This window comes from Antedon bifida, chromosome 2 (genome assembly GCF_963402885.1).
Source record: "Antedon bifida chromosome 2, ecAntBifi1.1, whole genome shotgun sequence".
NCBI lineage: Eukaryota > Metazoa > Echinodermata > Crinoidea > Comatulida > Antedonidae > Antedon > Antedon bifida.
The window spans coordinates 29,916,506-29,941,702 of NC_136227.1; the positions used below are offsets into that span (position 1 = coordinate 29,916,506).

Genomic DNA, 25,197 nt, shown 5'->3' on the forward strand with positions numbered 1-25,197 from the left:
AACAACAAAAAGTACTATGTGGTAATAAGAATATTGTTTAGTCAATTATATTTACATTTATGTAAGTTGTGTTGAAGTTATATAAAAATGTATTATTTGTATAGAAGAATATTTAAACATACTGTATAAGCAGGTAATGTTGATAAATATCATAAACAATATTGTTTTTATCTTTTAGCCGGAGACGACAAAAATGCATACTTTTATGGAACGTACAGCCCACTTCATCAGTTCACGAGGAGCGCAGATGGAGATACGAATCAAGGCAAAACAAGCTGGAAATTCGCAATTTGATTTTCTTAATTTTGACCACTACCTCAATCCATATTATAAACATATATTAAAATTAATAAAGTCTGGCCACTATAGACCAAACATGGACCAGCAGAAGACAGAGGATAGGAGGCAAACCAAAGAAGGTAATCAACAATGATTTATATTTTAATTTATTGTTAAGTTCTGTCTACACTATCAAACATTATGTGACAAAAAATGTGATGTGCCCACATATGGACATGATAATGTCATATCAACATGATAATGTCATATCACTACCAGATTTAGGCATATCACTACCATATTTGGGCACATCACACTTTTTTTGTCAAACTACAGTAGTTTAATAGTGTAGACAGAGCTTTAGACTAAACTGGTACAGTCATTTAATAAGACTCCCAGATAATACATGTAGATACTACATTTGAAAACCGCCGCAGAATGGATGGTGGGGGTGGTTGAAGAGCACCTGGGTGGGAAGCTGTCTGTGACACAAAACGTTCAGTTCTGTAAACACCTCAATCATAAGATGGGATACATTAACTTTTCATACTCGTATTTTAATCTATGTGCATGTTGGCTTGTGAAGATAACCTTCTTCTTCTCTTCAGGATTTAGCTCAAACAGAACCGACGAATCAAGACTTTTCGTCGAGCCTTGTCGTGCGACACTTTCTGAGTTGGGCTTTAGTTGACCATATATGTAACTTTTTTGTGGAACACTCATCACAATCCTCTCTTTTATTTATACTTTTATATTTATTATGTAGGAAAAGTATGCAATATAAAAAGTACCGGTAACGATGACAGCGGACATCACAGTGAAGATGATGATGAAGATGATCATAATCACAGCGGATATCTACATCCCAGTCTAGTGTCAAATCCGAGGCCAAAACCAACTAACGCGTCTGTAAGTAGATATTAATTTATTGCAAGGTAAAACTATTGCTGATTGTGCTATAAGCCGTTTCAATTAGTTTAAAGTAAAGCATTTACTCAACTTCAACAACCAAGCCTAGTAAAAAAAAGGTATCTAGTTTTATGATCATGTGAACAAGTTTTGTGATCATGTGAAAATGATTCTACTGCAGTAAACTACATTTTTATTGTAATAACATGTGATTTTAGTTTCAATCAAACTCAATGTATAAGTTTAACAAATTAAAGATTAAACAAAATGTGGTAGAATAATTTTGACATATCCCAATAGCAGGAATTCTTTTTCCAGTTTTGATTTAGTTTTAAGTTGCCTTTTCTTCCCTTTTTTATTAGGCAGTACATCAAGCACTACCACAGCAATCAAGTGATACACGCCGGTTACCTCCAACATCTAGCATTCATCCGCCTATGTACGAGATGCCTCCTGGCTACCCTGATGTCTCCAGTCTACTTGCTCAGGGCTACGATCCTGCAGCATTAGTAGCTGCTGGCTATCTGCCAAATGTTATGGGTTCACTAATTCCGCCTCCTCCACCGCCTCCAACTTCAAATTCAGGTACGCAATTTTCTCCTTTTCTGTTTGTTACGGGCTTCGCATGAGTCCGAGCGGTTTACTTATGTAGTCATATAGGAGAAACGTCCGAGCGGTTTAATATTTAAAGTTATCAGACAAAGATGAACATCAAAAGTGCATTAAAGTTAAAGTAAAAGTATATTTCTTTAATGAACAAGCCCTCTTGCTGGCCTGTGTCTGTTCACCTTCATACCAAAACTAAAACTAAACTTAAAACATATCATCTTAACTATTTAAAAAACCCACCCTGACTTCTGATTGGCCAACAATATTCCAAGTAGTTTGATAAGTTAGCCTTTTTCAAAAATTGAGACAAAATTACCGTTAACTTTGTCTGGGGCTTTTTTCTAGGCCACATGGTACCATATGATATGTATAACTGTAAGAGGAGTAACTAAAGGTTACTGGATAATAACCTCTATAGTATGAGTTATTATCACACCCCCCTACTGAATAAAAGAGTGTGTCACTCTTCTAAAAATAGTATATCCTTAACTACAGTACTTAATAACTAAACCAATATGATATGAGAATATAAAACTGAAAATGTTCAAAGTAGTTTCAAATGTTCAGCTTGCAGTATTAAAATTAAAAATGCATTGTTTATAATTTCTACTGCTACATCATCAAAATGTAAAGTTCATTGTTCAAGTTATTGTTCATCAATGGTATGGTGTCCACTGTGTTAAATTTAACTTCAAAATCATAAAGTGTTCTGCAGTTCTGCAAAAATCACGCTGTTAAAAGTAAAATATCAATCAAATTAATTACATAAAAGTTTTTCTTCAATGCTCCTCATTTCACTGTTGCACTGCTGTCAATCATAAATGTAAGAGTTCATAAACAGGTCAGTGTTCAAAGTTTGTATAAAAGAAGATGATACGGTTAATGGTCACATTCATAACATTCTATGGCAACAGTTCGAGATGCACTTTATATACTTAATTCTAAATCTTAAATAGTATAATATCATAATAAATCTGCTGTACTACAATACAGTAAAGTGTCTAATACCAAGTGTAAGTTGGTAGTACATATAACCTTCAATATTGTGAAGTGCTCTGGCCAATTGTTAGTTGGTGATGCTAAATATAATCTTTACTGACCCTTACTTAAGTACAATATAGATATTATAATTTTTAACCAATTTTACACAATATCATAATAAATCGGTTACTACAATACAGTAAAAAGTGTCTAATACCAAGTGTAAGTTGGTAGTACATATAACCTTCAACATTGTGAAGTGCTCTGACCAATTGTTAGTTGGTGATGCTAAATATAATCTTTACTGACAATATAGATATTATAATTTTTAAACCAATTTTACACAATTGTTATAATGGTCACAATATATATAGATTCTTTGTGAGAATCTTTTCGTTTGTATCTTAATACTTAATTTTACTATATAAGGTCAGATTATTTGTAATAATCCTTATACAGTACATAAAAATGTTAGTCTGATAAAACTTGTGCACTCACTTAACTATAAATTAAAATAATGTAATGTACTGTCTGTTACTTGAATTACTAACATCGACGTGACAAACTGTCAGCATTGGTGTTTGTTATACCTTTGCGGTATTGTATACCAAAAGTAAATTGTTGTAGAGTCATTGACCATCTCATTAGTCTATTATTTGAATGGCGGGTATTGTCAAGCCATTTCAACGCCTTGTGGTCAGTTATAACTGTAAATTTGTGCCCTTGTAAGTAATATCGTAACTTGTTAATTGACCATACTATAGCTAAACATTCTTGTTCAGCAACTGAATAATTTAACTCATTGGGCAACATCCTTACTAAGGTAAACAATAGGATGTTCATTACATACAATCTTTCTAATTCTAACTTTTCTTTTTCCATTTCGATTTTTTGATAGGCCAACCAATCATGCATGTGCATCAAAATCCTTTGACCCCCAATTTCTACAGAAATTTTATCAAGTACCATATCCGGAATTTCGGTCTCGTTACCAGAGTGGTTTCGGGTATATCTGGTACAACAGTACTATTCTGAGCCTGAGAAGTTTGTGCTTCATCGGTATTCATTATGGAACTTTGTTGAGATCTTAAGATCCTACTTGACTTATGTTTAGGCATTAATGTACTTATACAATATATAATGACTATGACTTAAGACGTAGTAAGATATATATAACAAAACTTAAACTATAGTGCATCACAAACTTCTACCACAAAATGAAAAATGTACCTTTAACTTGAAACTCATTGATGATATAGACAGAAAGTTTTCCTTCCCTTTGTGTTTCTGGCATGAAAACAATGTCATCCACAATGTCGGTAAAGTCTTGTTTCAGATCAAAATTCAAGTCAAGCAATCCATAAAAAAAAATTTGTGAAGTGGTCCACCACAGCACAGTTCGTCTAATGTTAATAGTAACGGGTTAAAAACGTTTCCAGCACCGCTGCCACCATGTTACGGGCTTCGCATGAGTCCGAGCGGTTTACTTATGTAGTCATATAGGAGAAACGTCCGAGCGGTTTAATATTTAAAGTTATCAGACAAAGATGAACATCAAAAGTGCATTAAAGTTAAAGTAAAAGTATATTTCTTTAATGAACAAGCCCTCTTGCTGGCCTGTGTCTGTTCACCTTCATACCAAAACTAAAACTAAACTTAAAACATATCATCTTAACTATTTAAAAAACCCACCCTGACTTCTGATTGGCCAACAATATTCCAAGTAGTTTGATAAGTTAGCCTTTTTCAAAAATTGAGACAAAATTACCGTTAACTTTGTCTGGGGCTTTTTTCTAGGCCACATGGTACCATATGATATGTATAACTGTAAGAGGAGTAACTAAAGGTTACTGGATAATAACCTCTATAGTATGAGTTATTATCACACTGTTTTTCAATTTAAGATTTTAATTTTAAGCATTAAACTCTTAATGAATAAAAGCCTTCGGGCATGAATGTGAAAATAAAAAAAAATATTTTTATTAGTATATAATAATACATGCATTGCTTCTCTTTCCTCTTTGCAGATCACAGCTCGCAATTACAACCCTTTATTTCTGTGGCACAAGGAACATCGTTTGCACCTCCTCCTCCACCCCCTGCCCCACCTCCACCCCCCATCGCAAATGTTAATTTGTCACACACTGAAATATCTACCTCAATAATCCCCTCCCCTGCAATATATACCTTACCCCCAGTTACAGATGTTTCAGGGACAAGTTCACCTAGTGCTATTCCAAGGTATGTATTCAAATTGATTTTCTCTCTTCAATTCTGAGATTGTGCCATTAGCATTGAAAATGCATCTGTGTCAAAATGTTAGGTGGCCTTTTCGGGGAAATAATTAAAAACTCCAGAATTCTTTAGGAGAGTAATCGCTCTCCTTGGAAATTTGAGGAGAGCAATTTAGAGCTCTCCTGTTTTTACTTAAACTAAGGACTTGAAATGAGCTGTTAGCTCATTTTAAGCCTCTGCATTATGTGGTAGAGTGGCCAGTTCCTTTCCACGCCGCCGTATCCTCCCTAGTATTTTTAACCAGGTACTCATTTACAGCTGGGCAGACTGGTAGTTGTCGGTAATTGAACCAGGTATCATGCCACCTGTAGTGTCCTAACCACTTGACCCATCTCCAAATCTAGAGTAATTTACAAGCAAATACTAATAATCGATAGTATCATTAAGTGTATATATGCATACGACATTATGATTGGTCAATCTTTGCATATTTTGGATTGCAGTATTTTTAATGTCTGTTGAACTCAACTGGATTCGTATTCTTTCATTTGTATTTAATGAGAGTGAGAGATGTATATTTATTTGTATACAATGAAACAGCTCTATACATACCATCACATTCTCGAGATGTTAATCTTACAATTTACGAATATGCATGGTACTGAGTTGTACTGTTGAATATTTCTTCTTTTTTTCATTGGTGAATATTTAGTGACAATTATTTCATTGGATAACCCGTTATTGATGATAAAAGCTATCTTATTGAACTCTCAAAACTGAAACTTTTTTTTTTCAATTACAAATTATTGAATTGGTTTTGAATTGTATTTTTGATGAAACATAAACATTGTATTATTATGCTCCGTGTGTTTCAATTTAATTATCTCTTTTTTTCTCTTTATGTCTTAAAGTTGTATGCGAATCATTTGTATAAAAGGGTTACTAAACAATATTTTTACATTGCAATATTAATAAAGAAAACTATCCTACATAATACTGTAGTTAAAGTAGATTGAACCCCTATGGCAATATTTCTAGTATTATAGGCAAATTCCATAATACAGACAGATACAGACATCACATGTGAGTACATGTGATGTCTGTATCATAGAAGGTTTGGGTTAAATTATAAATTTATATAGGCTTCACATGTGATACTTTATCACAGAATCTGCCTATGATACTGGCTATGGACACGGTGCCAGGCATACAGCAAACATCAATTGATGACATGTTTGTAATTTAACATTGGTTATAGATGATTTATATGCAGTGCTACGCAAGAAACCTAATTTAAATTGATAAGATATAGCTTTCTCCAAATTAATTTCTGCAGCAAATCCCCTTAGATTACATTCTTTGTATCAGTTTTCACTCTTTTGATATCGGATAATACTTTAATACTTACATATGAAATTTGATTTAATGCCACATTATTCATATATAACATTCAACAAACATGATGTTGTGTCAAAGAAAACGAATTGTAGAGTCTCTTTTTGAAGGCCAGCTGTAGGTGGACAAGATCCCACCCATAAAATACAAATGTAAATTGTTATTGACTACCAATTATATCACCCATGATACAAAATACTTTTTGGTATATTATTCAGTACACACATTCCCTATTAAGTTCTTGGATATTTGACCATGGGTGCAACAATGTCACACCTTTTTTTATACTGTCAGTCAAAACCATTAAAACAGATCTTGTTCAATGTATTGATTTAACCAGTCATAATTAAAGATAAAGAATTACTATACATCTGGAGTTTCATAACACAGAAAAATGTATTTTATTATCAACCTGTAATTGGTGCCTTGCACTGTTGGTTGTAGAGAAAAAAAAAGAAAAGAGAATGCAGAATGTGCTCTAATTGCAGTGAAATGTACACCATCTTCTTGGCACAGAGAACTAGATATTGTGCTACAATTGTGCCATTTACATATTACAATGAAGTCTTTGTTATCCAAGATATACTTCCTTTAAGCAAACTAATTAACACTGGTTATAATACTAATAATAATTGATTATTGTGCAAATCATATCTGATTCATCATTACTTTGGAATCTTGTGAAGATATATCTTTTAAATTAATACTTATTATTATACACTGATACATTTCTATACAATATGCCTATAGCAGTTGATATATTTAGATATAGTAATAATAAAGTTCAATTTAATATAGTGTAAAATGCTGAACACTGTAATGTCTATCATGTTGATATTGTAAAGATAACTTTAAAATTTACATTAACTCAGATTATGGTCCTTCTACAGCAGTTTTTACTGTAATACTGTTTTCCTTTAATTTGTTTCAATGAAAGCTTTATGATGCAGTCACTGCAGTAAACAGGAAATATTGATAATTACATAAACAGGTTAAATATGGTTACTGCAGTAACTGTAGTAGAATCATTTTGACATAGTCCCTAATATGAGCTGATAATTAGGATTTGGTTCAACGATTTACTTCTAAGTGACAGAAACATCACATAAAAAAAACTAAGCCAATTTCTCATGTTATGATTACATGGATACTGTATATTGCTATAAACAAATTTATGTTAGCCAAAATAACCATCTTTTCAGAAAGTGTTCAAAATGTAGTACAGAAATGTGCTTTAAAGTAAAACTCATATTTGTTTAGAGTAAAACTCTTATTTGTTTAGAGTAAAACTCTTATTTGTTTAGAGTAAAACTCTTATTTGTTTATAGAGTATGATTTGATTTGATTTGAAGTTATTTGGGAAATCATCATAAAAAATACATACAAAGTGATAACATAAATTACGGACATTACAAATAATACATTTATAAAAGATTTTCCAGGATAGCCCAAAAAGCTTATCAGCTTATTTCCATTGGGATCCTTACAACTCTTTATTTGTTTATAGAGTAAAACTCTTTATTTGTTTATAGAGTAAAACTCTTATTTCTTTAGAGTAAAACTCTTATTTGTTTAGAGTAAAACTCTTATTTGTTTATAGAGTACAACTCTTTATTTGTTTATAGAGTAAAACTCTTTATTTCTTTAGAGTAAAACTCTTTATTTGTTTAGAGTAAAACTCTTATTTGTTTAGAGTAAAACTCTTATTTGTTTATAGAGTAAAACTCTTATTTGTTTAGAGTAAAACTCTTATTTGCTTAGAGTAAAACTCTTATTTGTTTAGAGTAAAACTTTTATTTGTTTATAGAGTACAACTCTTATTTGTTTAGAGTAAAACTCTTATTTGTTTATAGAGTACAACTCTTTATTTGTTTATAGAGTACAACTCTTTATTTGTTTATAGAGTACAACTCTTTATTTGTTTATAGAGTACAACTCTTTATTTGTTTATAGAGTAAAACTCTTATTTGTTTAGAGTAAAACTCTTATTTGTTTAGAGTAAAACTCAACTGTACTACCATTGTAATTGTCACACATTGTTCTTGTTCTCTCAGTGGTGCAGACAACAGTAACATCATTCCACCAACTCCAGACATTCAACCGATCATCGATAAAATGGCCAAGTACGTGGCCAGAAATGGAGAAGAATTTGAGGCAACGGTACGAGCCAAAAACGACAGTCGATTTGAATTTCTACTACCCTGGCATACTTTCAATGCCTATTATAAATATAAAAAGAATGTTTTTCTAGAGGAGTTTAGGAAGGGAGATGAAAATGAGGACGACAAACCGAAAAAAGGTAAGGTTTCTAGGACCAAGACCACTTGTGTATGTAAGACTTGTATTTAGAAATATATAAGGGGTCAAATTGAGGTCATTATCAAACAGTGCATAAATAAAACAATTCTCTTTTGATCTTATTTCAGCTCCCATTAGTTTTTCTATTAAAACCAAAGATTCTGAGGACAAGCTGTTGGATCGACCAAGTGCTCTCCCGTACGAAAGCAGCGAGTCCGATGAGGAGAACGGCCAACAGGAGCCTACAACAAAGCGGGTAAATACATTGCAGGGTAAAACATCAACTGGTGCCTCCATGGATCACCCCGTCCCAATGATCGTCGACGAACGAGAGGAGATATTTGATAGACATATGGATAAAGGAAAGCTAGGCCTAGAAACTAGTAAAATAATGGGTAAGATGTTTTATTTGTTTTGGTTTTTTTTTTATTTAAGTATATGATTATGAACCAAAATATTGTGACTTATTATACCGGCTTTAGTATGGTTACAATTTGTTAATTTATTATTACTATAGATTTTACTGATGATATAATGTAACTTTTTTAAATAGTATCAAATGGTACATGGCATATTACTTGGTATTTGTGTTAGTGGTTTAGTTTAGTGGTGTTAAACGAACAATAAATGTTAAATTTAAATAAGTTAATTTTGAAAAGTTTTTACTGATGATATAAAAAACATTTTTTTTGTAACTTTTTTAAATAGTATCAAATGGTTCATGGCATATTACTTGGTACTTGTGTTAGTGGTTTTGTTTAAAGGTGTTAAAGAACTAACAATAAATGTTAAATTTAAATAAGTTAATTTTGAAAAGTTTTTACTGATGATATAAAAAACATTTTTTTAAAAACTTCTTTAAATACCGTATTTTAGTTAGTGTTAGGTTAGTTGTTTAATTTAGTTTTAATAAATGTTATATTTAAATAAGTTAATTTTGTTTTTAGTGTGTCAGAGGTAAACATTAGTCTTAAATCAAATGCATTTACTGGTTATGACGTCTTAATGAAACAAAGTAATAAAAATGTTGCCTATCTTGTGTGATTAAATACAAACGTGATCGATTGATGTCAAAATACGCCAGCCCAATTATATTCCCGAAGAGCCTTAGCTAGCCTTGTGTCAATATTAACAAGAATTATTCATTTACTTTGCTGTCAAGGAAGGAGAGTACTTTCTTAGAGTAATAAATATGCTAATAACTGGCTATTAGCTCTAAATCTAAGCTCTGTCATATCTCCTCCAGGCTAGTCACCTTTGAACTCTTGTATTTTGTGAGACACAATATTACTAATACTGTTAAATTTTAGGTAGTGGAATTTAGATAATGCATTCTCATTATGAAGCAAAATTGTAAGACAATGAATTATATGAATTTAGATATGAAATGACACCGCCCTCCCCCCCTCCCCCACCAACCTGCTGAGTATAAATCATAATGCATCATAAAATAATAATTATTATTTAATTTTTTATTTATTAATTAACTAAATTTTTTATCATAGAATCAACAGGGCAGTCTTTATTGACTGTATTGCTATATTAATTTTTTAATAATACAAGTTAGAAAGGTTGCCCTTAAAGTTATTTTTAAGTAGGTGACTGGACCAGTATACCAGTTTTGTTTGACCCAAATACAATTTTACTATACAACATTTTCTGTGAAAATGCCAAAACAGGTTACTGTTGCAACTTTCTATTAAATTTGATCATTCTATTAAAGATGATTTGTCCCCCAAAAACACATGAAAAATGAAGAATAATAAACTTTTATTTATTTATTTATTTTATTTCCAAACCCAACCAACAGCAAAGAAATTTGCCAATAACAGGATGGTAATAATAGGCCATTTTGCTGAGTTGAAATAGCAATTATTATTTCACTTATAAAGACAAAATAAACAAATACATTATTTTAACCAAAAACTCATTGTCTGACACGCCAGACAAGTAGTTTTTGCTTTAAATTACATTCTTTTTAGGTAAATTGGTTTTTTTTTTTTGATCTAGTTTTTGGTCACAATGAATAACTTATGCGACATTAAAATGACATATTCAACAAAAAATTGTTAACAAAATTTTTCAGGGGGACAATATATCTTATATATTTATGATTTTATATTTATCTCTAAGGAAAGTCTCTAAATGGATTTTTTGTTCTTTTCAGCGAGACAAAAAATAGCAGATAAATTAGCCCAAGCAGCCAGAGGAAAATTTCAACAATCATCAAAAGAACGTAATGTACAGATGGAGCGACGAAAGAAGGCCGCCCTCTTTCTAACAATGTTAAAAGATAAACAAGTCACTATGGTACCAGAAGGCATATTAGGTTTGTTTATACTGTTTTAATTAAAGCTATACCACTCATAAAAAAGTGAAAATATTGGCTATGCTTGGTTTTAATATTAAGCAGAGAATTTGAGATGCAGTTTTCCACTCTTGGCAGTTGTTTTTAATAAACATATTTGGTTTTTTTTTCTAAGCATTATGATAGTTGATTAACCTGAAACAGACAAATAAAAAATATAACCAATTTTATATATGTATCTAAGTATTCTTAATCTTTTTAGATCAAGTTTCATCAAAAGAATCAACTAAAAGAAACTTTAGTCCGAAAATTAGACGATCTTCCAATCATTCACGATCAGTCTCGCCAGTACGTTCACAGTCGCCCTCTAACAGTATAAGAACCTCAAGAAGTAGGGAAGCTAGTCCAGTCAGAAAGAAGAAACGATCGAGATCAAGATCCCCAGCTCGACAACGTCCAAAATCTCCAAATGCTAGATCATATAAACCAATTATTAGGTAAGTTTTAGAGAATTATTATGTGTATTTATATTGCTTTATGAACAATATATTTTTTTCATTTTGATACAGAAGCTCCTCACAAAAACCAGCTTAGGAACAAAGTGCTTCTGATATAAAGTATTTTATAACAATATTGGCACTTTGAACAAAAATGCATATTTGTTAAGGTCACAAACACATGGTACTGACAGGTATTGAACTTAGGCCTTTTCACATTCAAGTCCGGTTCATTACCATTGTGCCATCTTTAATCCACAGTTGTATTGCGTACGGTCATTGACCGGATACTTACAAATTACAGACGTCTATATATATAGGGATATTGAAGAATTTCTGTCATCATCATTAAGAATAGATAAGCGTACTAATAATCCCAAGCTATAAGTTCAAAATCCTTGAATTTTATTATAGGTCATTTTCTAGGCCGTATAATACACTTCATATAAGGATGAGTTTGTAATATTAATTACTAGGATATTGAATTGACTACTTTTCATAATTGCAACTCTAAAAAATATTTTCATCGGGTATTTTATGAATTTATTAAAACAAAAACACATTAAATCACAAAGTTGGCAAAAACAAATCCATTTTTGGCAGTGATTGCTGTTACCATGGAAATGACAATCATAACTGTATCTATGAACGTGTATCTCTCAAGGTTGATTTTTTTCAGGCAATCGGGCATTAATCTGATATTTCCTACTCGGAAATGAATAATCTTGGTGCAGCACATGGGGTTATGCATGCGCGATTAATAATGTTATTGTTAGGCCTGTTGGCATGGTAATATTTCAAATAATATGTTTGTTATGCTAGTGTATATTAAGCTATGTTGATTTATTGTTTTAATTTCATTTTTATACAACTAAGCTGTAAAAAATATTGTTTTCCTATTTTACCACCGGACTTTGCAGTAACAATTATAAATCTGAGACTGCAGGTTGTACTGTATGTAGCCTTCAATTTCTCCAAACAAATACTACATTTAATGAACATATTTGAAAAATAGAAAAATCTGTCAAAATGTATATAAGGGATTTTATTTTTCAATTTATTTTTTAAACTCTTGAAAAGACCAGACAATCTTGTTTTATAAGTAAACACGGTTAAAAACATCTATCCCTTTCTGTAACCATAAAAATTTATAAAATCCTGGGTATAACCTTTTTATTAAATTAAAACATTGCAGATAAGAGAGAGAATTTGATTGACAAATGTCATTTTACCCTCACTACCAAACCCCATCCCCCACCTCCCCTTTCTATCAATTTTCACCAAAGGAAGCAAAAAGACTATACTTTTTTTCGCAACTCGTACATGCAAAACTTGTTAAATCTCAACTGTCAAACTAAGTTGAACATTGCGGAAAATCTAATTTACTTACTGTTATGATTCGGTGACCTCCAAACGACCTACTTGTTCATGGTGAATTGTTTTACATGTTGACATATGCATGTTTCTCCTGTCAATGGTTTTCCTTATTGATTTAACAAACTGTGGGAATGGCAAAACAAAGTTAATACTACATTGTTCCAGTTAAGATCGGTAATGGCCAGTTCGTTGTGAGGTAATTGGGGTACAGTGGAAGTGCATCATCATTGTTTTTATCTTATAAAATCATAATAAACAGACAATTCTTGTGGATGCAAAGTTTATTATCATTGTTTTTAAAGTAATCATCGTTGAGACGGCAGATGCACTTTGGCAAAACATTTTTTTTACTATCTATTATATGTAGCCTGGTCAAGAGGTTAAGTCGATGCCCTTCTTGGATAAGGACTTTGATTTCCTTGAGGTCCTGTGTACACATCTGGCTCGTTTGTACTTTAAATAACCTAGTACATCTTTTGGAAAAGTAGGAAAGGAGAAGAGGTGTTTGTTAACCCAGTGTACTGTTTCATCTACCCCTTTATTTCATTTGAGTAGAAAATGCACTGCTAACTATGTGGTCCATAGAGGGTTAATCCAAGTTTTCTGTCAATTATAATTACATTTAAATGTTAATGTTTATTCTACACCAAACATTTAATATTGTTGTCATTATTTACATATGGCCCATTGTTAATAAATATGTCCCATTGTTAATAAATATGTCCCATTGTAATAATAATGTAATCATGTAACATAATTTTCCATCTCGTATTTTAGCATTGCCATTTACCATCTTTAATACATTTTTATTTTGATAGGTACACCAAGAAAGATAAAATAAAGCATCCATCTCGCTCTCCTTCACCCCCAAAAATAGCTTTTTTTCGGCGATCTGGTAGTGTGGGCAGTTCAGTTAGTAGTAAATCTAAGTCAAGGTTGGTATGAAATAATGATTTTATTTTTGAAATTATGATTTAGAATTAGATGCTAATAAATATAAATAAATTTTAGAAATTGACTTTTGCAAGAGAACCGTATTCTTCTTTCTTTCTCGTATTAAAAAAGTTACCATGTACAGTATATATAAAGCAAATAATTAGTAATCGGAACTAGAAATATAGTCTACATTATCTAGTACAATTAAACAAATTTGATGTACCAAAAGCAGGAGTTTAATATCATACAAAATAACAAAAATAAAGTGCTACATAATATAATCATAGATACTCAGTTTTAAAAAATGATCTAAAGCTCTGTGTACACTATCAAACTTTATGTGACAAAAGTTGTGATGTGCCCATATATGGACATGATGACATCATCATATCACTACCATATCTAGGGATATCACTACCATATTTGGGTACATCACAATTTTTTTGTCAAACTAGTTTGATAGTGTAGACAGAGCTTAAGATATTCTTGATTGAAGGATGTTTGCTATGCTTTGCTGCTTTCATACTAATTAATATACAACAATACAATAACAAAATGTATCAAATAATATTCAATATGTCCTGTAATCTTTGAAATATGAAAAACTTACTATGATGTACATTTTTTACTTTGTAGATCAAAATCACCAACGTTTAGTACACAGGCTAGTACAACGGTCAAGCCACCAACATTTAGTACACAGGCAATTACAGTGGTCAAGCCACAAGCATTTAGTACCCAGACTAGTGCATCGGTCAAGCCACCAACATTTAGTACAATGACGATCAAACATATACCTCCCGTCATCCCGCAAGTACAATCAGTAAAGAGTTATACGCCCCCATCCCCTCCACCACCCACTCAAACATCTAGGTAAGTTTGGTTTGGTTTCCCAGAAATTCTGGCAATTTGAATGTTTTTAATGGTTTAAAAAGGAATTTGGCTTCTTTTGTGCCTAGGGAAAAGTCTGATTTTGACAGTCTGGTATTGAAAGAGTCAACTTTGCATGAATTTTGTTAAATATCTGTACCCAAACAAAAATGAAGATTGGGTTCGAACTATTGACTTTATTTTTAATGTATGAACCATCTAAATGAATTCTTTTTTTTCTTTAGTAGTTCAGAAACAAGCACCCAATCTGATAAATCAGACAAGACTAATGTAAGTTTATATTTATTATATTCTCAGTACTGTATCTATAATCTGTACAGTATCATAGGCAAGTTTTGTGATACAGTGTCACATATGTATCACAGGTCATAAGCATACCTTAACATATGTTACGCTGTATCACAAAACTTGCCTATGATACTGGACATGAATGAATGGCATATGTGGAGATAAATTATTACTACTATTTAGTAATCAAATCACATTTTGTACTGTTCAAGCTATGCAGTTCTATTGTTGCTTCATAGTTAAATATATATTCCCTTGTGAAAAATATCATTCCCTCAGGGATGTCAAACCTTATATTTCACCTCTAAGCAGGCAATATCTGTAAAATAACAGTATAAATGGATTTCACATTCTCATAATATATGCCTCTATGGTTCTGGTGAGATATGGATTGTGAAACAGGGAAAAATATTGATGAATTCATATTTCTTACTAATTATATTTGTGAATTATTGTCTTTTTATAAAAAATATCTTTACAGAAATTAAGAGAGAAGATTCGTGCAATGTTAGCTATGACGAGAGAAATTGGAATTACCAAGGACAGCTAATAGTCAGCTGCTAGCTAAACACCTATACTATTTAAATAATCATGAATATTTATGAAGCACAATGAATATTCATTTTTGTTTACCTCTTATATCATAATTATTTGATATTTTCCAATTATTTTTCTGATTTTTATCCCATATCACTCATTTTTTTCACAATCTCTATTATTTCTAGCGATACAATACTTTGTTTGCAACAAAAATAAAGAAATGTTGAAATTAGAATTTTATATTTTATGTATGTTTTATGTTGTAAATGTATTTTTAAATGTTTTGAGAATTCAGGGTTTAATCATACCTACTTACAAGTTGGACATACTTCCATTAACCCACACCTTCTATTTGTTAAATGTCGGATAATTATTTTTGTTTTTAATAGTTCCACTTACAAATTAAAAATATACCAAAATTGTGTATGTGAAGGTGTTTTGCCTCCGTGCTGTGTGTATAAATACATTTTAGTTAAATTTTTAATTACTTTATTTATTTTTATGAATGTTTTATTGACAAGTTATTTTGGATTTTTTTTATTCATAAATTTTAGTTTTTGTTTGTTTAAATCATGAAAGCAAGAAGTTAAAAAACATTCCAAATACGATGTGCTTAGATTTTGGGCTTCCAATCACCAAATAGCTAATTTGTGTTTGTTTATTTTTCATCATGGTATGAATTGTCATTTTTTATTTCCTTATTTGGGTTTAAAACAGTGATTTATAGGGTGCTCTAATAAACTTTCACATAACTATTAATTATTTATGATAAAAATCGTAAATTCTCTATCAAACTAAGATTTTTAGTTTGTTTTATTATCAATCTTTTTAGGATGTACCATCTTTTTATTGAAATTTATTTTTCACTAACTTAGGTAGGCTTTTTAAACATTCTTCTAAAATGTCTTATTCAGTTTGTAACTTAAAAAAACAAAGAAAACTTAGAAAAATAGAAACCTGATTGTGGATTTACAGTATTGTAATAACATTTTCTAAATCATAATTTATTTGCAGAAGATAGTGGTTCATAACAATAACTTTAAAAAAAAAATTTAAAAATGGCTTTAAAAGGAAACTAAATAAAATATTCTTTACACACTGTTGAACAAATTAAACAATGAGCATCAAAATAATGGTATAAGTGAAAACACTGATCTGTATTAAAATGCTGTTGAACTTTGACCTATGCTTGTAAATACTTAACAAATGTGTGATGAGAAAGTATGATGGATGATTTTATATTTTGATTATGAGTGTGTGCGAGAATTGTTGATTTATGTCGCTAGTGAACGGACCAATGTTTTCACTTGTATAGCACCACCATGCTCTTTTACCATTCTCTTCTGCATTTACCAATTATGATGGGAAAATATTACTACTGATATATTGAAAATCTACATTTATGAGCCCTGTCTAATAAGTGCAGCCAATAGATTAAACAATATGCTTTTTATTGTTTTAATTGATTTAAATTTGAAATAAAACATTTAACAGTACTATTCAATATGTTTTCTCTTATAAAATAAAGGTTTCATTTCAAAACATTTTGTTTTTTTATTCAATTTTGGAATTTTTTTGCTGAATTCATAATAATAATATGACATGTTCTTTCTGAATCATGTTTCTTAATTAATAATGTAATTGAAAGAAAGTAATAATAAATTTATGAATTTTTATAACTTAAACTCTTCATATTGAAATGCTAAAAAGAATTTAATTTCTAGTCTGAATATGTTCCCCTTTAATTTTTCGATTTGTATCAGCTCGATTAAATTCAGAAGTATTCTAGTTTGTCCTTGCGTTTGAAAATAACATTTTACGGGTATAAAGATTTTGTGTGTTCATTATGGTATAGAATAGAAATATTATTATTTTTGTTATTGGTTTTCTTTTTATATTTTTAATAAAATTTATATAGTTACTGTTAGATTTTGTTAATGTAATTTAAAAAGATATTAACCAAAGATTTCATAAATAATACAGTATGTCAAATGTTGTCAGTCTTGTATATTGTTATAGAAGACTTCACAAATGTGTTGAATTTCTTCTCAATTGTTGTATAACACTTAAAAGTAGGTATTTTTAAACCGTGAATTCTCTGACCAACATCCCCCACCCCCCCCCCTTCCAATTTCCCCTGACCCCTCCCATTGTTGTGTCTTGTATCTATGTGTGTATAATTTCAACATCATCTGGTATATCATTTTATTTCAAAATGCAAACAAAATAACAATTAAAACAATTGTATTGTTTAGATTATAGAGATTGTGATTTTGTTCATTCAATCACAAAATGACGAGTCAAAGTTTATCTATAAGTTAATTATATTAAACTATCATCTTTCATTATTTGATTGTACAATGTAATTTCTTTTTAAATAATAGTATAGGTGTTACTATTCTCTTAACAATTTTAAAGTTGTCTTATTTGTGTGTGGATGTATGAACCACGTTGGTGTGTGTAATTGCTACTGGACATGGGTTTTCTCTCTTTTAAATTGAGGGTAAATATTCCTTGATCTGTACTCTAAATCGACAAGTTATTTTCTATTATATTGTGTGATTTATCTTCTGGTTTTGTTTTCTCCTTTATATGTGTGTGATGAATTAATTGGGGTAGCCGAAACTTGCATGGGAAAGTTACGACATTTGCAGAGGTACTTGTTGTGGGTCTGCCATTGAGGGCTATCTTGGTAAATACAGAAGGGGTTTAATAAGCTAATTCCTCTTGGGTGAGTCCTTGTGATTGTCTGAGCATAAATATAAAACTAAAAAAAAAATTATTTATTATTTTACAGATTGTTCTGTATTTTACTCAAAATCCATTTTTTTAATAAATCTCTTTATTTTGTTTGGATTGCACCTGATTCTCTCTAGAGGACGCTCTTTGTATTTTTGCAATAGCGACCATTCCTAATTCCACTTGCACAGCATAGAATGTCAAAACTCGTAAATAGCATGTGTTATTTTAATTATGGTTGTTTTTTATGCTGGTTATTCATCCATCTTGGTGTAGGGCATTTAAATAGAGTTACCTTTAACCTTTAACCTCAATCTCACTGCCCTGCATCATGTTGGACCAATATCTTCAAATCAGTTTTTCCCAGCTTAAAAAATAAAGAAACATAGAATTCTATAAAGTTAGCCATTAGTATGTATTTCAAATTTTTTTTTTTTCTATATCAAGATTTGGAACTCAAATAATGAATCAAATGATATAGTATGATTTTAATGTATGTTCCATTAACAGTTTTGTTGTTGTTATTATTGTCATTTTAAGTTCTTGAGGGGGACCTTTATTCTATGAATTTGTCAATATGAAACGGTTTTCTTTTTTTGAATTTTTATACATATTTTTGTTTACAAATTCTAAACATTATCCAATTAATCACTTGCCAGAAAGCTTTTTTTCCCATAGTATATTTGCTGTAAAGAAAGTCTTTGTAAAATGTGTGGCAATTTCTCTTTTAATCAATAGAATGCAGTATTTTACTTGTAACTTGATAATGATCATGGTTGTTAACTATCAAATCAACAAGAGAGGCGCTATCAAATGTTATGTGACATAAAAAAGTTATGTGGCCATATATGGACATTATGACATCATTACCATCACTACCATATTTAGGCATATCAACTTTGTGCAAGATGGATATATTCCAACTTACAGAATATTATCCCGACAAAAAAAAAATCTAAAGAAACTGTGAAATTTTTGTTTTTAACCTGTCAATATTATTGAGCTGATAAAACAGATTTTTCTTCCTGCTTTTTCTTAAGCTCTGTCTACACTATCAAACTAGTTTGATGATAAAAAAAAACTGTGATGTGCCCAAATATGGTGGTGATATATGGACTTTTTTTGTTACATAAACTTTGACCAAGTATAGACCAAGCTTTTAGATCTCTTGATGGTGATATTTTAGCGCCTCTCCTGGTTCACAAGTTTGACGGTGGTATTTTGGGTTTAGTATTGACTATAGTGCTTACGATTCAAAAAGTGTATTATAGCATCAAATTTAAACTTTAATCAAATAAAGGGCATTAAAAATAGACAAAATAATTTTTAAAAAATTAGTAAAGAAGAAAGATATATATTAAAAAGAAAAAAAGATTGAATGCAAATGCCATCAGTATGATACACTGCACCTTTTTTTGATGAAATATGTGCTATAGTTCCTTATACAACCTAAGCAATATACAAAGTTGAAAGATTTGCATGTTGAAGAATATGTAGTAAAATAATGTGATAACACCGTGTATGTAAATCCTGACATTCTCTCTGAGACGATACAAAATTGTTTTTAAAACTTGATAAAGGGCGGTATTGCACTTGAGTTTTTCTAGAGGTAATATATTCCTTGAATGAAAGTTGCAATACAGTTCGTAACGGTTTTAACAATTGTATTTATGTGTTTAGAATACAGTATTTTTGCCCATTATACAACATACAAAGCATATTTCATATTCAGTTATCAAAATAAAAAATGTCAAAATAAGCTGCGATTTGAAAATTTTGATTACAGTATTATGATACAGTAAATGCAATAACACTGAAATGAACAGCATGAATTATACATTTTCACAAAATAATGTGTTACTATTTCTCCTAGAAAGTAAAAACAGTGCTTCTTTCTAAAGTACGGTAAATTGTTTTTCCTATTTACATAACAATTGATAGAGTAAAAAAAAATATATACTTCAATCAATGATTTTAAATTAGATATATGAATGTCTATAAACATTTTGAACAAATGATGTAGTTATTATAACAATGGCTATATAAGGTACTGTATTATGTTTACATGTTTAAACAGGCTCCTATTAGTGATTCTAAACACAGTCAACTCTCCCAATACCGGAAACTCTTGGACCGACTGGTTTTCTGATAATCCGAATGTGTTTTTAATGGTAAAAAATGTTGGGACCATTCGAGAAAAGTCTGGTTTTTGGAGAATTTCTGATTGAGTCTGGTATTGGGAAAGGTCAACCACTATTTTGTGGATATTCTAAAGTTTCTGAATTATGAATAATAATATTTGTAAGACCAACATATTGCTAATATATGCTACCAAAAGGAGATGTGTTAAATGTGTAGTACTTAACATTGTTATTATACATTTTGTATTCACCAACTGTACTACAAGCTGCAACCATCCACATGTGTGATTCTATGTGTACTTGAATCTGTTACCTCTCTAATAATGACAGAGCATTAAAAAGTGAATTTTAGTAATCAGGTCTCTGAAAACTCCAAAAGCATCTTAGCATTTAAAATGCCTTCTAAAAACTGACATATATTATGATAAACTACTTAAACTGTGTTTTTAAAATGTGTTTTAATTGCATAATATGCAAAATTCCATGGTGCAAATTCACTTTACTTCCTTCAGAAATATAGGCCTACATTGTGACTGTGAAAATACTAAAAATTAATTTGGTATTTTACCATCATCATATTTCTATTGATTTAATTTTATGTTGACATTTAACAATGAATTCAGAATTCTCAATGTGTTTTATCAGAATGATTTCGACATGATATAATATGCTCCCAATTGAGCTGCATAATGAACTAAACATTGATTAATTATAATATTGACACAAAACTATGTCAAATGTTTTACATTTTATTTAGGCCTATGATTTTGTTGAGACTATAAACTTGAATATTTTTAAATGACAATGAAAAGATTCTACCGTACTGAAATAGCAAAACTTAGGTCAGTCATCGTGAAATGATATTTCTGCCAAACATGTTATTTTGAAAAGAAACTTTATGATATTGTTTGACGGTTTTCATGGAAAATAATCACTAACATAGTAAATGTTCAGTTTGTGGTACACCATGTAAATTTTTTTTTATAGGAAATAAGGCTTGAGAAAAAAAACCAGACCTTCTTCCTGACATACACAAGTGTCCCACAAACTCTACAGATAGAATGTTGGTTATACCATTTTACCAGTTATGCAACTCCATAATTATATTTCCCTTTTTTTGTCAATAAATCCTATTTAATGGACGGATTTATTGAAAATAGATCAAATGACTGACCGGACAGTGTTATATTGAAACTATGTATTGAAAAATAATGTTTAGTAATGACACTTTATAGTGTATGTATGTGATGTAAGTACCTACATCCAGTCACAAGAGATATTATTCACTGCATACAGAATTGTTCAGAAGCATATAAATTATGTTATACAAACCACTCAAGCATGGAAAACTTACTCATCCATAACCGAATTAACTCATGCATGACGAAAATTACTCATGCATACTACCCAATCTACTCAACCGTGTCAAAAAAGCACAAACTGTTCAGCAGGTTAAAACTGTGTTTTGGTCCTCTTCATACAATTCTGTATACAGTGTACAAAAAAAACTCAATAATATGCTGGTTTATGTTTGTAGCCTATGGTCTAATGAACACTGGTTGCATGGAAAATTGATGTATGGTAAGGAAAGTGTATGTTGAGAATAAAAGCCCTTTCAATGAAAACTGACTTTTGTTTCATTTGATTAAAAATATGTTTGCCATCTTATTTTTATGGGAAATGTTGATGTTTCATTGCTACTACAGTACCATCATGTGAAATTTACAAATTAAAACAGCACAAGCACAGTCTGGAATGAATTGGGTCAAAGTTTAAAATTTATTTCAACTTATTTGGGAGAGGCTAACCCACAGACAACTGCTTTACTTTACTACTTTTTACTACTATTTATGCCATGCATACATATCTTTGCACATTCTCTATCCGTAGCCATTGAATTCTAAATTCTTTTCCATTACTTAAGCTCTGTCTGCACTATCAAATTTTATGTTGCAAAAAAATGTGCCCATATATGGACATATTTGGATATATCACTACCATATTTGGGCATATCACACTTTTCGTCAAACTAGTTTGAGAGTGAAGACAGAGCTTAAACTGTGACGGTAGCTTTAAACTGACTTTCTTGAACCATCTGGCACTGCTGTCATGCCTTTTCATTTCAATGGAAATAAAATTACACATTGAAAGCCCATAGATTTTACATTTATTTGATAACGTTATTGTACACGAGTACACTGAATAAAATAACATTAGTATTATTTAAAGAATTTTTTATTTAGATTCAATATTGGCAAAGTTAAAATAAAATATATTGCAGAAACAAATACATTTATTCAGCATTAATAAAAACATCCCTGATATTGATAAATATAACATTCTACTAAACGAAATGCTTATTGCACACAGAACTATACCTCATATAATTCAAAATTGCTTTAAAATAAATACTGTTATACATTACAAGAATTGCCAAGAAAGGCTGTACCCTGAAAAGAAATATACTATAATAGTATAACCCCAGAAGTTAAGGTCACGCTATAGAGGGCGTTCATAGAGAGAACCTCGTGGGTTGAAAAGGTGAGATACATCATGGCGATGTAAGGTTTATAATAACCCAATAAAGGAGTACGTTTAAAGAGCTGGATGTTGAGATTGTTTATTGACTACTGTTATACTACCACTGATTACGATCACAGGTTACAATAGTTAGTAAACAATTCTCATAAAATTACTTTAGGTAAAAAATACACCATTTTAAACAGAGCAACTATACATTTTTAAAATATTAATGTTATTTCATGATTAGGACAATATTATACTAGTATAATACTGGTTTTCAGAGAGATGAACTGGCTGTCACAATGGCAGATGGAAAGTTATGGAGGAATCTAGTCATATAAGTTTGGGTATGTCCCGGACTAAGTAAGTACTTTAAGTTAGTTATGTGTCATCGACAATTCAACCCAGTTACTACTCTATCATCGTTCCTTCTTCGGTTGACCACGACTCAGAGCCCACTCTAAACTAGTACTAATCCAGTTTACTTTGTGGTACAGAAAGGTTCCAAGCATTATCCCACTCATTCCAATCCAACTGGAAATAGAAACCTCATTATTAAAGATAAACACCGAAACAAGTACACTTAAAACAATGCTAACGTTACCGAGAACTTGTAACGTAATAGGACATGTGAAGTATGTGACAATAAAGTTCATCATATTGTAACCAACGGCACAGAAGCAACTACATATAATCAACGACCAGAGGTGGATGTTAGTGTATAGGTTTAAGTCCAAGAGGATGTCATGTTCAAAGACTGCAGTTGCCATTACCAGTAGGATAAGACTCGGTAACGACATGTAGTACAGAAGACGAACAGAATCTATGCGCTCTTCTTTTAGAAGAAAACCTGAAATAACATAGGAAAAAATGTATTATTTAATCGTTGTAATAATATATAAATAAACTATATCAATAATATTCAGGACCTTTTTATTACCACATTAAAAAAGTTAAAATATAGAGTACCTTGAAGGAGAGATTTCAGTGACCTCAAAAATGTTGAGAGAATGGCCACAAGGAATCCAACAGCACTGAAATTAACCTCTCCCAACGTGCACAGAATACTCCCAAGACAAATCGGTATCAACGCAATATACGTGTAGTTATTATGAGTTTTACACAGTAGCAATCGTGAAACCAAAACAGTTGTAAGTGGCGTCAAAGCAAATATCATCTTCGCAAATGAAATATACAGATATTGAATGGCAATATTTCCTAAGGCAATGCTTGCAGCAAACATTACACTTAATACTTGAATTTTATTTCCTTGGACGGTGGGTAATTGTTTCCATTGATCATCGTAAGCCACACCTAGCGAGGTCTTATGAAGAGCAACATGAATGACTATGTATGTTGTCAAAACATGTAGCGTTGTTAAAAATAATGGGTAGTTGAAATTATGGTTTGCAAAAATCCATTTGTTTAGGTTACCAAGTGTGACGCTTAGAAACAGCCAACCACATATTGAGAGTAGCGTTAATAGTTTGAGTCGATCTTGCAACATTCTAATAAACTGATGAATAAATTGGTGGGTATCATTTAATCGTTAGTCTGAAAAATTAATTGAGTACTGTAGATTATGAAGAGAATTTATTTGTGTTTTTAAAATTTATTTTTAAAACCCAAATTATCATCTGCTCCAACTTTGACTCGCTACTGGAAACCATCAGTTTCACAATTTGGCAAGCAAATGTAGTTAGTGGTCCAGTAACATCAACTCACATCACCACCCACTACCCGTACCCTCTCTCCCCGACAATTCAACCTCACTCAGCAGCTCAGCACCTCTCCTTCCACATCTTTTAGTAGTACTGCTGCTCTCCTCCCCCACACTCACTCTGCAACTCTTTTCCTCCCTCACGCACTCAGTAATCATCAATGATAGAATGAACCGACTGAACCTTTATTATATATACGCCAAAATATATATGATAAATAATAAGACAATATAGCCTAGGCCTACCTGCTTCCCATAGCCTAGGTTCTTTGCTCCTACTGTTTTACTACTGTACCACTCCCCCGTTGTTTTATTTGTTATCACAAGAATGAGTAATCGGCGGTTTTCCCTGTAACAGTAATTATTGTTCATGCGGTAGGGCGCCGCCATAAGTCAGGATGTATAAAACTTTTTGTGACGTGACGGTCGCACTATAAGCCTGGACCACCGGTAGTGTTTCCATGATAAAAAACCTTATTAACTACATGCTAACATTATATTAAATGCTATTTGGATATTTAATTGTTCGTT

The 25,197-nt window shown here is 31.1% G+C and overlaps 2 protein-coding genes across 4 annotated transcripts in view; one reads left to right on the forward strand and one right to left on the reverse strand.

Moving 5' to 3' along the window:
- LOC144834479 (splicing factor, suppressor of white-apricot homolog) overlaps window positions 1–22,048 on the forward strand; it is a 46,070-nt gene extending 24,022 nt beyond the window's left edge. For 2 of the 3 annotated variants that reach the window (XM_078689285.1, XM_078689287.1), the window contains 12 exons: window positions 179–419; window positions 1,046–1,188; window positions 1,551–1,773; window positions 4,806–5,019; window positions 8,463–8,707; window positions 8,835–9,101; window positions 10,874–11,035; window positions 11,277–11,511; window positions 13,707–13,823; window positions 14,461–14,697; window positions 14,940–14,985; window positions 15,485–22,048. In XM_078689285.1, the coding sequence (XP_078545411.1) occupies window positions 179–419; window positions 1,046–1,188; window positions 1,551–1,773; window positions 4,806–5,019; window positions 8,463–8,707; window positions 8,835–9,101; window positions 10,874–11,035; window positions 11,277–11,511; window positions 13,707–13,823; window positions 14,461–14,697; window positions 14,940–14,985; window positions 15,485–15,553 (2,199 nt within the window). In that variant the 3' untranslated portion in view covers window positions 15,554–22,048. The remainder of the gene's footprint in view (window positions 1–178; window positions 420–1,045; window positions 1,189–1,550; window positions 1,774–4,805; window positions 5,020–8,462; window positions 8,708–8,834; window positions 9,102–10,873; window positions 11,036–11,276; window positions 11,512–13,706; window positions 13,824–14,460; window positions 14,698–14,939; window positions 14,986–15,484) is intronic. The other variant, XM_078689286.1, reaches the window with a different exon arrangement.
- A 589-nt stretch (window positions 22,049–22,637) lies between these two features.
- LOC144836182 (solute carrier family 35 member E4-like) lies at window positions 22,638–24,640 on the reverse strand. Its single transcript, XM_078691416.1, has 2 exons — window positions 23,916–24,640; window positions 22,638–23,796 (listed from the first exon to the last, which is right to left on the reverse strand). The coding sequence occupies exons 1-2, from the start codon at window positions 24,451–24,453 to the stop codon at window positions 23,366–23,368; spliced, it is 969 nt and encodes a 322-aa protein (XP_078547542.1). The 5' UTR covers window positions 24,454–24,640; the 3' UTR covers window positions 22,638–23,365.
- Between the last annotated feature and the right edge of the window lie 557 nt (window positions 24,641–25,197).

Excerpts from the sequence above, each read along its gene's own strand:
- LOC144836182 (XM_078691416.1), bottom strand. The coding sequence starts at position 24,453 with ATGTTGCAAGATCGACTCAAACTATTAACGCTACTCTCAATATGTGGT. Across the intron at positions 23,797-23,915 it reads ACTGAAATCTCTCCTTCAAG|GTTTTCTTCTAAAAGAAGAG; the intron begins GTACTCTATATT and ends ATGTTATTTCAG.